This window comes from Lepisma saccharinum, chromosome 6, assembly GCF_977018435.1.
Source record: "Lepisma saccharinum chromosome 6, izLepSacc3.1, whole genome shotgun sequence".
NCBI classification, from domain to species: domain Eukaryota; kingdom Metazoa; phylum Arthropoda; class Insecta; order Zygentoma; family Lepismatidae; genus Lepisma; species Lepisma saccharinum.
In genome coordinates, this window is record NC_139234.1 from 77,004,817 (window position 1) to 77,019,071 (window position 14,255).

General features: G+C 35.4%; 1 protein-coding gene across 1 annotated transcript in view; it reads left to right on the plus strand.

Annotated features, from left to right (window-relative positions):
- Positions 1-14,255, plus strand: part of LOC145988895 (putative RNA-binding protein 19) — a 70,699-nt gene that overhangs the window by 24,592 nt on the left and 31,852 nt on the right. The window contains exons 6-10 of the mRNA XM_083124182.1: positions 1,344-1,538; positions 4,942-5,136; positions 6,669-6,808; positions 10,120-10,242; positions 12,105-12,240. Of these exons, the coding sequence (XP_082980308.1) occupies positions 1,344-1,538; positions 4,942-5,136; positions 6,669-6,808; positions 10,120-10,242; positions 12,105-12,240 (789 nt within the window). The remainder of the gene's footprint in view (positions 1-1,343; positions 1,539-4,941; positions 5,137-6,668; positions 6,809-10,119; positions 10,243-12,104; positions 12,241-14,255) is intronic.

The window sequence follows — 14,255 nt, forward strand, 5'->3', positions numbered from 1 at the left end:
AGATACTCTTAAAATTGTCAATACTGTTAATGAGCATTGTACAGGGTAATTCACTCACTTTCGGCCCCTGATTATCGCTTATAAAAATCAAACTATTGGTCATAATGTAATGAAATTTGCTATGCACATACCTCGGTGTATGAGAAGCATAGTGATGTCATTGGAGATGACACCACAGTCTCTCTAGTCCCTTGCGTGGGCATGTGTGTGCATCTGGGCGATCCTGCTGTTAAATGCCAATCGTACGGATGTATGCTTTCAGTCTGAGTTCTTGGCCCTGCTGTTCTGACCCACGTGTTAGTGGTTTGGGTTCAGTTGTGGTTTCAAGCAGTGGTTTGTGGCTACAGTACAGTTATGAGTCGGTACTCAGTGGAACAGCGTGTGTTCATCGTTTGCACGTACTGGAAAACGGAGTACATATAGGAGTGCCAGTGACAAATTATTGTTTGTGGTCCGGAGACTGCCTGCAAGATCTTCCGTTCAATATTTGATGAAGAAACTGGATACAACGTGTGCAGGCACATATTGATGCTAATGACGATCACTTCCACCACTCACCGTGACGTCACCATTCTTCTCATACACCAAGGTATGTCTGTAGTCAATTTCATTACATTATGATCAAGAGTTTGATTTTTATAAGTGAAAATCAGGGACCGAGAACAAGCGAAACACCCTGTATATTTATAATCTAAATGTGTTCTTTAAAACGATGTACAGCTCATTGATCTTCACTGATATATACTTTCGAGCATCAAGGTTGACGTTTTTCTGGAATCGCTCTAATTCATTACAATTGAAACAAGCACAAAAACTTCAACAGAAAAAAATCATTAGACTAAATAATCTTACAAGGATGTGTTTTCCATGCATGTTAGCAATTAGTATTTAAAATTTCAGTTGTATTTTGCTAATGTTCATGCTCCATCCCTCCCCCTCTCTCAATCCATCCCTCCCACAGTACTATTATGGATTATCTTGGATGCTCTAAAAGTATATGCAAAGATGTTCAAAATATTGATTAATATTAATATGTAAGTGTTACACTTCAATTATATGCATCAATTTACCAGTTTTTGTTTTAAAATACTCAAAGGATTACATCAGAATATTAAAATATCTGTCATTTAATCCCAAAATCAAATCTTCACACAACACTCACATAATGAAAATTTCAAAGATAATTAGAGACTGTGAAAGAGTCATGCGACATTCTTCATAAATTATCTCATCATAATGGATGCTTTGTAATTTTACATCATATAGGTAGATACCAATAAAATAAACTTTACATTAATGTCACATTAAATTTAATGTATAATTTGTGTGTATGTTTCTTACAGCTGGTAAAAGAATATTTGTTAAAATGTATGAAAATAAGACAACTCCTCCAATTATTGAAGAAAATAGGAAGTGGAAAGACCAGGAAGAGAATAGTAAGAACGATGAAATAGTTGCAGAAACTGGGAGAATTTTTGTTCGTAATTTAGATTACACTGTGACCGAAGAGGAGATTGAAAGCTTATTCAATAAATATGGCAAGTTTGCATAACATTTAGTGTAATAGCATTTATAAATATGACACTTTAATTTCTTGTTGTAGGGTGGGTACTAATTTCTAAAGTGTTATTTTGAAAATGTCATATTCATGTGTACAGCTTTTTCATCTTATGGTTGAGACTAACACCATCCAGAAATTTTTAGTACCATATCTTAGATATACTGTATGCCAACAGTCTCATAGTATAAGGAGTGATTGTAAAGCAGGGTGTCTCCCAGTCATGAAAGTCAAGAAAAAGTAAAAATAAAAGAAATCATCAATTAGGTGAAGTCAATAAAAAATCCTTAAATTATACTTGTGGTCAAGAATTTTTACTATCACAATGATTGATTTCCTTCATTTTACTTTACTTTTGTGCCCCTTTGGCTAATTGGGAAGATGAGGAAGAATGGTGGTAAGATAAGATGAATGAAGGGACAATCATCAATATATTGGGGCAGTAATGTTATACTGGCTGTGAGTACAGATGCCAGAGCCCTCTGGTCTGCCAAATGCAGTCCAGTATGCATTCATAGATAAAGCAAGTCTAATTCTTTTGTTAAATACAGCTTCAGTTTTCATCTTAACTGGCCTTTTGGTAGGTTTTAATTAAATAAGTATTTATTTTCTAATTGCTAATTTCCAACTTTACCTAAGTATGGGTCAAATAAATAAAGGTTAAGAAAAACAGAAAAAGTCATGAAAAAGTGAAGAATTTTGGATTTATTATTTTGGTAAACACCCTGTAAAGAATAGCAGGTAAAGTCATGTTGTGTGTGATATTATTTCAGGTTAATAGAACCCTTTGATTATGTAACAAGAAGAATGATTCCATTATATGCCTCCTGTCTGTGGTTTTCATTGTTCATCATTATGGTGCAGCCCATAGAACGTGATGTCGATAGTGTGTTTCCAGTTAGGATTGGCTATATTTAGAATCGTGCATATTTCTTTTTTGACGGAAACACAAAATATGAAATAACACACTGTAATGTTCATTTTTAATGTTTTTGAAAAGTGTGAGGTGTATTTTCCTGCTATATTTTGTCACAATATGATGCGAAATAAACTCTTCATCATGAAATTTAGAGTTTATTTACCAGTGCAACACCTTCTGAGGTCTGAATTATCCTGTGAGTTATGCAAAACACGGAAAATTGATAAATTCTGCTGAAAACATTTGAGAAGCAAAAATGGACTCCTTTACACAGGAATAAACTTATTACTCTGATTACTATATAAATGTCCTAATAAAAGTGAAATGTTAATCTTGTGTAATAACTGTAGTTTTTAAATCAAATTTAGGTTTTTATTCACCATTTTAACACCGATATTCCATTATATATACCACTTTTGATCCCGAAATATGCCCAGTTTTTGTACCGATATCATGATCTTTTATATGTGGCTCTACATATTACCGTATTTACTTGAATACCCCGTGCACTTTTTTTCCTTACAAACCCGGCAGAAAATGGGGTTGGGCGGCTTACTCGAGTATAGAGCTTATCACCAGGCGTAAACAATTTATCCTGCAGAGGTATGCAACCCGTTATACAAGCTTATGAGAGAACGGGTGGAGGTCAAGATGTTATCTCACAGCCTGTGTTCTTGGAAAGAAAACAAAACATGTTTGCCATAATTTGTGTATCAAGTGGAAAACATCATTCTAAATATGTCCTAGTTTAATAATATGTCTCTCTCCCTACACTGCATTATGTGTGTTGTTACTTCCTCCTCCTCCTCCTTCAAAAAATTGGGTCAACTTAATTCATGAAAAGCTTGCAGACAGAAGGGAAAAGAATATTCTCCTTTGCCTTTTGCCAAGGGAATCATTCTGCAGTCGCACTGGTGCCAAGAAAGAGATAAAGACAGCAACCAGTTGGATGTTTACGTCTGGCCAGTCCAGCTGCATGGGTGTGGGTGGGGGAAGTTGTAAGGCTTGTTTTGTGTTGCAGTGACTCATTTGAGTAGCGTCCTTCTTATCTTGCTTCACAGATGGATGGTAAAAGCAAGATGACCACTAAAGGAAGAAGAATGAGATCTTTTACAGCACATGAAAAGTTGCGCGTCATTCAAGAAGCGGAGGAAATTGGAAATTGTGCTGCTGCTCGTAAATATGATATAACTGAGATTTGTGTGAGAGATTAAAAATTAAAAAAAAAAAGGAAATACTGCTGAACACGTGTGGCAATCAGAGAGCTTTTCAAGGACAAAAGGCTAAATTTCCAGAAGTAGAAGGGAAGCTGCATGACTATGTTTGTGAAAGACGACAATTTGGATTTGCAGTTTCTGCAGAAATGTATCAATTGAAGGCTCTTTCAAGCAAATTAAGAAATTTTAAGAGAAGTGTAAGATTGAATAGTGTCATGAATTTATTTATTTATTTATTTTTTTTTTCATTTCCCTTCTCTGAAATCCAGGTGAGGGCGAGGGGTACTCGAGTAAATACGATAGTTATATTTTAGTTATGGTAAGGGCCTGGACCCTGTATAATGTAATGGATGCAAAATAGCCTAAGTGCTGAAGCACCCAAAATTTCAACACATACTGAGAGAAAGAAAATTGGTGACTCCACAGGTTAAAGATGAGTGAATGGTAAAGTCATGTTGGGTGTAATATTATTTCAGGTTAATAAAACCATTTACATATGCAACAAGAAGAATGGTTCCTTTGTACAGCTCCTGTCTGTGGTTTTCATTGTTAATCATTATGATGCAGTCAGTAGAATGTGGCACCAAAAGTCTCTACAGTTACGATTGACTACATTCAAGACTACTACTACGACTACAACAAGATATCCCTGGGAGAGAATCTGGGGAGAGCTCCAAATGTCGTGATCCATTTCGAGGACAATCATGGTGCTACTTGAGAAGAAGTGGCAAGGTTTCGTTTAGAAAGCCAGGAAAAGAACTGCAATTGCGTTTGATGTACCCAATGAAAAGATGCTTGTGCCAGATAAGTGGTCAACATTCAATTTTGCCACCAAAATTAAGTTGGAGTTGAGGCTTGGACATGGGTTTTCTTTGCCGATGTTAGCATCCCTTCATCAGTTTTGTGTTATCTTCACTGCAATTACAGTGAAACCTCAATTTTACTTTTTCCCGCATTATACATTCGACCTTCATTGACCCAATAGAGCAAAATGTTACAAAACTTTCCTCGATTATACATTTTCATGCCTTTTACATTTTTAGAGCTTGGTCCCCTGAAAAACATAAAATCGAGGTTCCATTGTAATCCCATGTGCCCAAAATGTTACATAAAAGAACAAAAATATAAATACTAAAATTTCCTTGGCTGTGAGAATGCTGATGCATAAAATGTACATCTGCTCATTTTGAGAGTTGCAGTAATACTTGTATTCCATGGCCAATATGTGACTCGATAATGTATTTCAGGACCAGTCACAGAAGTAAACTTGCCTGTGGATAGGCTCTCACGGAAGACAAAAGGATTTGCTATTGTTACCTTCATGCTTCCTGAGCATGCTGTGAAGGCTTACACTGAACTGGATGGATCTATCCTGCATGGAAGAATGCTTCATCTGTTACCTGGGAAGGAAAAGGAATCCAAAGAGGATCTCCTTGAGAAAGGTAATTGTACTTTGTAGTCATTTGTTACTAGGGGGGAGAGAGAGAGAGAGATATGCTCTCTCTCCCTCCCACTCTCCACTCTCAACCTTTCTGTCTATCCCTCTCTAGCTTCTGTACCCCCACCCCATTCTTAGTGAGAAGGGGGGGTTAGGGGAGAGAAAGAAAAGGAAGCCTTTTCTTCCCTTTCTTTTCTCTCTCTCTCTCTCTCAGATAGAAGGAGAGAGGAGAGTTTTGTTCTAGGAGAGATAGGGGGACAGATAATAGGTACAACATCTGTGTCTGCTGATGTAAGGATATTAGTGTATCAGTATATTGAAAATATTGACAACTTTACCAATAATATTGTAAAAAAGTAATCACAGAATCTTTTCCGGAGTTCAGAAAATTTATGGGTGTCTATAGAAATTCAATGCAACACTTTTATGTAGTGAATGTATTCTGAAAATGTTGCATATTTATTATTATTATGACAACATCATTTCAGGGAGAAAATGATTTTGTGATTATATAATTACAGTATATTGCTGTGAAGTTTTGAATATTTTAAACTGAATCTAGTATCCATGATTGAATCTAGTGTAACTAGCAAAATCGATTTCAGTCACCTGGTTTCATATTATGATTATGATTAACCGTACATAGTATTTGTGTAATGTTTGATTACAAAGTGGCTGCTTTACTACTAGGACATTGGGAGATTCATTGCTAGTTTGAGTTTGTTTTTGAGTCCAGTGTATGCACAGAAAGGCTAATCAGGACTGGACCTACAGTTTAGAGTGGAATCCGAACAACTATGTGCCTCCACAGAGTATTGATTAAGGTAACAACATTAGCACTGTGTTAGTGAGGAAATTGTAAATAAAATTCTTGCTATCATTTAGATCCTTCTCTGTGTATTTTAAAAATCAATAACTATTTTCGTCATGATAGATAAATCAATATCTGACAGAGAGAGATGCCCAATTCTTACATTTTGACTATAGGACGAAGTCAAAGTAGGGTGCGTACATACAATGTCAATGGTAAGCTGGAAAAGACTAAATATCTTTGGAATAGATCTTAAGAAAGTATTGACACCCAAATCATTTTGAAATATGCTGTAGATACCTGGGGCAACCATGGGAGGGGTTAAAGGTGTCTGGAGCATAGTGCTGCCTCCATCCCTAGTTTCTATCATAACAGGATTAGTGTAATAAAAACATTAAATAGTTTTATTTTCATTGTTTATTGCATGTGTGTTTGCACATGTGTGCCATTTGTCACAGAAGTCTTTATACTATTCCAGTTTCCAGGGAATAGTGTCGAATGACTGTAATCAGTTTGATCCTAGATCCAATTCGTGATGGAAGGATATTATGCAATAGTTTCTATTCTTTGAACACATGGAAGTCACTTGAAGTAATATCTGGCCTTTACAGCATATTGCAAAGATGCTCATAATTTTTTTTTGGTTTTAATAGCTTGCATGCACAGTATAGCGTGAAGGTGTGGAACAAGTAAATAAAACTGTTTCTCTCTCTTGTTCTTTCCAGAGGGGTTAACATTTAAGCAAAAGAAACAGTTAAAAATGAAGCTAGAAGGTGGCTCAGCACACAACTGGAACACCCTATTTCTAGGGCAGAATGCAGTGGCTGACATCATGGCCGACAAATATGGTATGCCGAAAGAAAAGGTATGTGGATTTCTTTGGATGTTTATGCGAAATGGAAGTTGGTGAAGATCCCTCACATTAGACAAGCATCCCGTAGAAAGAATGATTAATTTTCTTTTGTGTCCACAATATTTGTTATTTCCCCATTTTAATGTATAATTAAGTTTATGCAATAATTTGTGATTAATCACATACTTCTTTGAAGAAAATAAACTTCTTAATGAAAAAACTTATGCATTTTGCATAAATTACAGGATATTTAAACTCCTTGAAATTATTTCAATGCTTTTATTTTTCTTTCTCTCTTCAAATCCTGATAGATTCCCAAACTCTGTCAATGTATTGGCCATTATATGGGGCAAAATTCAACTGATACTTCCTGATACCAGTAATATTGTATTGACCACTTTTCAGTATCTAGGTTTTAAATTATTTATAGAGTTCAATAATTTACGTCCCCTGGCGAAGAATCCAGGTGGGTTCAAGGCATACTTTCTCTTATACACTCATGTAATAATTCCGTCTGTCTTTTGCGAAGAAATAAAACATTATTATTATAAATACGGAGAAACTAGTACTCACTTTATCATGAAACTCTTTTTGTTCTTCTTCTTTATTCTATTAATTTCAGTGGCCACTGCTACCATCCTCCTTTGAACTTGTTGTGCTGTTGCTTGGCGTGCTTCTATTGTTTGTAGTTCTCCGGCCGCTGCTAGGTGCGCTGTTGTTAACTGTACGTCTGCATCTGTGCCATCTGCTATTTCCCATTTTCCCACACTAAGTAGGGGAATCCATGTGTGGTGTGCCTGTCCCCTATCGATGTTTAGTTCATTATGACTTGAACTTATGACTTCACACATGAACTAAACATCAATATGGGACAGACATGGATTCCCCTACTACAACAGTTAGTGTGGGGAAATTGGAAATAGCAGATGGCACAGATGCAGACGTACAGTTAACAACAGCGCACCTAGCAGCGGCTGGAGAACTACAAACAATAGAAGCACGCCAAGCAACAGCACAATAAGTTCCAACGAGGATGGTGGCAGTGCCCACTGAAATTAATAGAATAAAGAAGAAAAATACAGTTTCGCTTATAAAGTGAGGGCTAGCTTCTCCGTATTTATCTACTACCGCATCCCTCTTCTCCTAATTATGAAATTATTATTAACATTATTGAATGAGTGGATGTGAATGGTGGGTGATCAAGTAACTGAAAGAGAGAGGCTTTTTTCCTTTCTTTTGCAAAAGACACCACAAAATTATTACACAATTGTATACGAAGAGATTTGAACCATGTTTGGGCTATGAATGTAAATAGTATATTGTCTAGACTCTAGATCATTTCCCACACCATGACAGTGCAGTCGAAGTTGCAAGCTTTGGGCTCCAGCTACAGGATGTGCGGGAGGTCTGAGTCTCGGTGCGGGGGGAAAGACAACAACTTTTCCTGAGATTTTGGCCTGTGTATGGGACCTGTGGCTACCCACCATTATGAGGAAATTGCGAAGCTATGAATTAGTAGCATAACCCAGTCATAGAAAACTTACAACTGGGAGTTTGTCACGCTGACCACACGTCACCCCATAACTGGTTGGATGATCTTTCACCTCCGGTGGGAATGAGGCTGGCAGTCTGTAGGTAGGCACTGGCCCTCACAGGCTGTTACGCCACAGGTTATTATGTTTTATTTTCTAGACCATAGTCTTTTACCATTCATATTTTTAAGGGCTGTGACCTACCTAACACAAGTCCAATTGTTTCATCACAATAACAGGGTAACAAAGTATAATATTTAAAATATGTTTATTTTTATTTTTAAAAAAAAATGAAAATATACCTGTAATATTTTCAATTGCTCAAACATTCATATATCAATTTTTATTTGTTCTCTCATTCCCTTTGTCACAATTAAACCTAAGGAGGTAAGTTATCTGTAATTTGTTTAAATCACTTTTCCTATCTCTCTAAACTTATTGTGATGATCAGAATGAGAATGAAAATGAATGATGGTTAGATGAAATTGATGCATGTTGCTTCAGTGGCTGAGCATATTGCGAACTGGACTCATAGTTCCTCAAGCTCTGACAGGAACAAGGGTGTTTCTTGGTAAGTGTTCGTTCATCAGCTTCATGTAATCAACGTTCTTCCTCATTGTTGAAATCAGTCAAAAAAGTCAAGAAAGGGATGCTGCATAAGAAAAATGCAAATATGAAATTAATTCCATCACTTGTTCTTGAACCTTCGGTGACAAGGTCATGAGTTTTGCACTCATCGTGCTTACTCACCAAGGCAGAAGAAAAGCAGCGTTTAATAACCTGTTGTAGGTGACAACTTTTGGGTTATTCTTTTGGAAGAACATTGTCGCTCTCGTCATTTACGAATTCATTCCCAAAGATACTTTTTGCAGCTTTCTGTTGCTTGCAGTGAGAATCAGTCTTTCCTCTTGAAGTAATCTTTATACTTGATTCATGTTCACCTACTTTTTGTCTATTTTTACCTGTACTGTGTAACTGTTAGTCAAAGGATTTCTTGGGAATAGAGAAACGATTGTCAAATGTATATATTAGACTTAAGGTAAAAGGTATCGCAAGTGTTTCTATGTAATGGTGGTTCAGTGGCCTCTTGCCATAGGGAACTGTTAATTTCAAAACATGTTTTTGTCACCTTGACCTGTAACCATCAGGTGTCGGGAAAATGTTGTTTTTCATATATTGTTAAATGACCAGGCTCTCCTCACGTAGACCCACGGAAATGGAAAATAGAAAGTAATTAAGAAACCACAAATACAGCCTCAGCTTTGGTATAAAAAGACCAAATTTCAGTACCAGGGCACAGTCGTTCTTCTATTCTCCAATCGGGCCTACTGTGGAGCTGCCGGGTAACTAACTAACTATACCTGGTAAACGGCCGGGTACATGGTAATTATCGTCTTAAAAACCTGTGGATAATATTCCTTGTGTTTAGTCTGAAAGACTAATTGTAGAACTTGGTGTCGGTAAAGACTTGTAAAAATCTACATGTGACTGAGTGTAAGTGTAATTTGGGATGTCCCCAAATCTACATGTGAATGACTGTAAGTGTAATTGTAGTGTCTCCAGTGATTTCGTTCAATACATATATATTTAAAACCTCAAGTACGAACTTAATTTATTTGAAGTTAACTACTAAGTTTTCACCGGACCAACGAACACGTACTTCGAAGGATTGTATTCTCCACCCCTCCTGACCGAGGATACAACAAACCAAATCTGGAATCTGATTATTAAATGTGAGTTCACTTCGTATGTACATATTTATTATACGCACTGTGCCTTTTCATATTTCAGATCCTTGATGCTAGAGGCCATGCAAGTATAGCAGTAAGACTGGCACTAGGAGAAACCCAAATTGTGAATGAAACAAGGGACTTTTTGATTGAGAGCGGAATTCAGTTGGATGCCTTCAATAGGGTAAGTCTCACTAAGTTCAGTAGTATTTCATAAGGTTTGTTTGATAGCGTAGACTTATTAGTTGCAGTGGATTAGAAATACTAGCAGAGGCACACGCTGACCTTGAAACAGGAGTGTAAGCAAGATTTATTTTCAGAAAAGTCCCAACCTTTGATAAAACCCAGTTTGTAAGGAAATTGTTAGAAAAAATAATACTTAAATAAAACTTGCAACATAACCTAACAATAAACATAACCGGTAAGAGTTCGTTATATCAGAGACACTTTTATTCAAATTTACAGGAGAAACTACTTACGGAAATCAGTTTCTGTAGCATTGTCGAAGTTCTTCGAGGTATTTTCTTTCATCTTTCAATCTATTTCGTCTGGAAATCAATTCCCGTTGCTTCAATTTAAACGACAACGTAACCACGTTGTTTTTTTAACTGTTTGCCTAACCTAACTGAACCTAACCTAACCTTCTGTGAATGGTCCATGGGGCTATCCAGGAATGGTTTTTGGGGCTATTCGTGGATGGTTATACGATCCCAAATGGTTTTTGGGGCTATCCGTGAATGGTTTGGGGGGCTCGCACCATGACTTGCATTCTGTAACACTTCGAGAAATGGCTTATTTTAGTGTAAAAAATGTTTCTAATCGTGTGAAAACCTTAATGGCACCTTCAAATATGTTCCGCAATACACAATTGGTAAGTACGAACCATACGAAACACAAAATATCCTATTTTAAAGTGTCTCCTATATAACGAACTGATACCGCATAACCTAACAATAATAACAGTTGTGATTAGTGATTATTGTGCTTGTAAAATACTACTTTTGCAAGAATGATATCGAATACATTTAACTCGTAAAGCTAAAAATTTATGATTTCAATATGTTTTTCACATAATATCACAATTTCCAGAAATGAAGGTAATCAAAAACTGAGTATCATCGTATAAGATGCGCCCTGTTTTTCAGACCTATTTTTAAAAGGAAAAAAGTGTATCTTATATGCTGGCAAATACAATACATCAGTTCTAACCTGTCTTGTTACACATTTTAAGGAAACGAGGATTTTCATAAAAACATCTCTGCTAAAATAGCTTTCTAGAATGGGCTTGTGCACCATGCATCACTAACCTGAAGAATGCATTAATTTCATCCCCTGTCACTAGTTCCAAATCCAAAACTTGAGACTGCAGTTTAGGAGTGAAACCTTGATTTTTACATTTTCCTGCATTATACCTAGGTACATTCATTCTTCCAATAGAGCAAAATGTTAAAAAAAGAATTTCCCTGATTTTACATTTCCCATGTTTCAAGTTTTTTTCATCTCAGTCTCCCGAAAACGTAAGATTAAGGTTCCACTGTAATGATAAACTATTTTTTGCACTCATAATTTTCTAGAACAGATGAATGTAGTTTTCATGAATCTTAAGTTTATTTGTGTGTAAGGGAGTACATTTTTGCTTCTCAATTTCTTACAGCAGAATGGATCAATTTTCCATGATTGTGCATAACTCTCTGGAAAATTCCAACTTCAGAAAGTGTTATATCTGTAAATAAACTCTAAATTTCATGTTTAACAGTTTATTTCACATTTTGCATTTAATTTTGCATCGTTTCATAACAAAACCTGGTAAGAAAACACGTCTCACCCCTTTCAAAAGCAAAATCTGTAATACACATTTGTCACGCACAATAATAAATCTATTCCCTATTACATTGCTTAATTTTATTAATATCATTGTCATATGTACTGCTTCTTCTTAATGACAAATTGTGTGGTCATATTTTATTTAATTTTAATGTACATTTTTATTATCATGTAGCTTATGCTTGCTTTTTGCTTGATAATAATGTAATTTGATATTTCTAGCCTGCTGCTAAAAGATCAAAAACTGTGATCCTGGTGAAAAACTTACCAGCCAGGACTACTTCAAAAGAAATCGGAGAGTTGTTCCACAAGTTCGGTGAGCTGGGTCGTGTTGTCCTACCACCATCAGGAGTAACAGGTAATAACTCTGGCTATATACAAATAGAGAGTGAATCAGGTGAATGCTTACTCTATGCACTAATCCAGGAGAATTCACTTCATACTGGATTGAATAGGGCATCTAGTATTGTGAGACAAAAAAAAGTTCATAATATACAGAGTGTTCTACGTAAATGTGCATATTTTCAATTTACTTGGAAAAGTTTGTGGTTCAAAAGGTACAGAAGCATCTGAAAAGAAAACTCACAAGACCATGCTGCTTTGACAAACTTTGAGGGCAGAAAAGTACTTTGTGGCATTTCTTGATCATTTTGAATGTCAGTTCCTCTACCTGAACTTTTGTTGCAGCTTGACAGTTGATTTCAGTTCAGCAAATCACAGCATTACTTACCTCTGATTTCTCCTGTGACGAAGCCAAGACTGACAAAATAACTCACACTTGAAATATTACCAAAAAATTAGTAACCTTTTTTCTTCTTCTTTGAACTTGTTGTTTCATTGAAACTGAAATTAAGTTTAAGATCTGAAGAACAAAAATGTTTTTACTTTTTCTTAATAAAATTTACAATTCATATCTAGGAAGGTTAAATATTTAATAATTGTTTTATTATCCTTTGTAGTATGTTTCATCAAGTAGATCAAGCAAGCAAATAATTTCTCTAAGAAAATTTATTGATTGTGTACCTTTTTATAAAAGGTTTCAATGTTTATATTTCCTAGTATTTTATTATATTTGTGTTAGTTTAGATTCAGCTGTCAACAATTTTAATCATCTGTAACTGTATGTTTTATCAAATATCTTGTATCTTCTCATTTATTGTGCATAAATGGATTTTAACAATACTGTTTTGCTACGATCATTATTACAATCATCATTTTTATTATTTAATCTCTTTATGGCAATGTTTTTCAGTCTTCGAATTTTTTGTTTAGTATTACTGTGCTTGCAAGTGTTTATTGAAATAAGTCATAAACCATACTTTTTGTTTAAAAATCTAAATAATTGACCTTGCGTTAATTCTGCAGGCCCAAAGTGTCCATTTTCCCTTAAAATTGCTAATCTTGCACATTCGTATACATTTACGGGTCAAATTGTGAGCTTCATAATTTATTTTCAATCCCGACCAGACTATCTGAGCATAAAATGGGCTTAAAAATATTTATTTGTTGTTGTCAAGATATGATATACTGCTGGACAATGAAAACCGGACACTTTAATATTTGACATCTGAATTGCAATAACAGCTCGCAGGTATATTACAGAATGTTCGGCAGATCATGTAGTACCATATGCATAGAGGCACATATTTTTGGTAAATAAAAAAGCAAAATTTCGGTACAAAAACAGAGTCAATTTCGGGTTCAAAAGCGGTAAATAAAATGAAATATCGGTGTTATAGCGGTGAAAAATTGGATGAAAAGTGGTATATAAAAAGACATTTTGGTTTTAAAATTGTGAATATAATCCTAAATTTGATTTAAAAACTACACTTATTCCACAGAATTAACATTTCACTTCTAATAGCACATTTATGTAGTTATGAGAGTATTAAGTTTATTTCTGTGTAAAGGAGTCCATTTTTGCTTCTCCAATATTAACAGCAGAATTAATCAATTTTCCGGGAATTGCATAACTCACAGGATACTTCAGACTTCAGAAAGTGTCGCGTCGGTATATAAATGGTAAATTTCGTGTTTAAGAGTTAATTTCGCTTTTTGCAGTTCATTTCGCATTATTTCGTGACAAAACATGGTCACAAAATGCATCTCACACCTTTCAAAAACATGAAAAATTAACACTACAATGTGTTTTTTCAAATTTCATTTTTTCGTCAAAAACGAAATATGCATGCCCCTAATATGCACCATTCATAGGCTCGGACTTTGTCTATGCATTCGTACTTAATTCAGTTTCTGCAACATTTAGTTAGCCCTTGTACCAGAGCTTTTATCGACCCATTGCGTTATCACAAAAAATGCAAGTGTCCGGTTTTTTTTGTCCAGCAGTATACAATAAAAATGATGTCATTATTT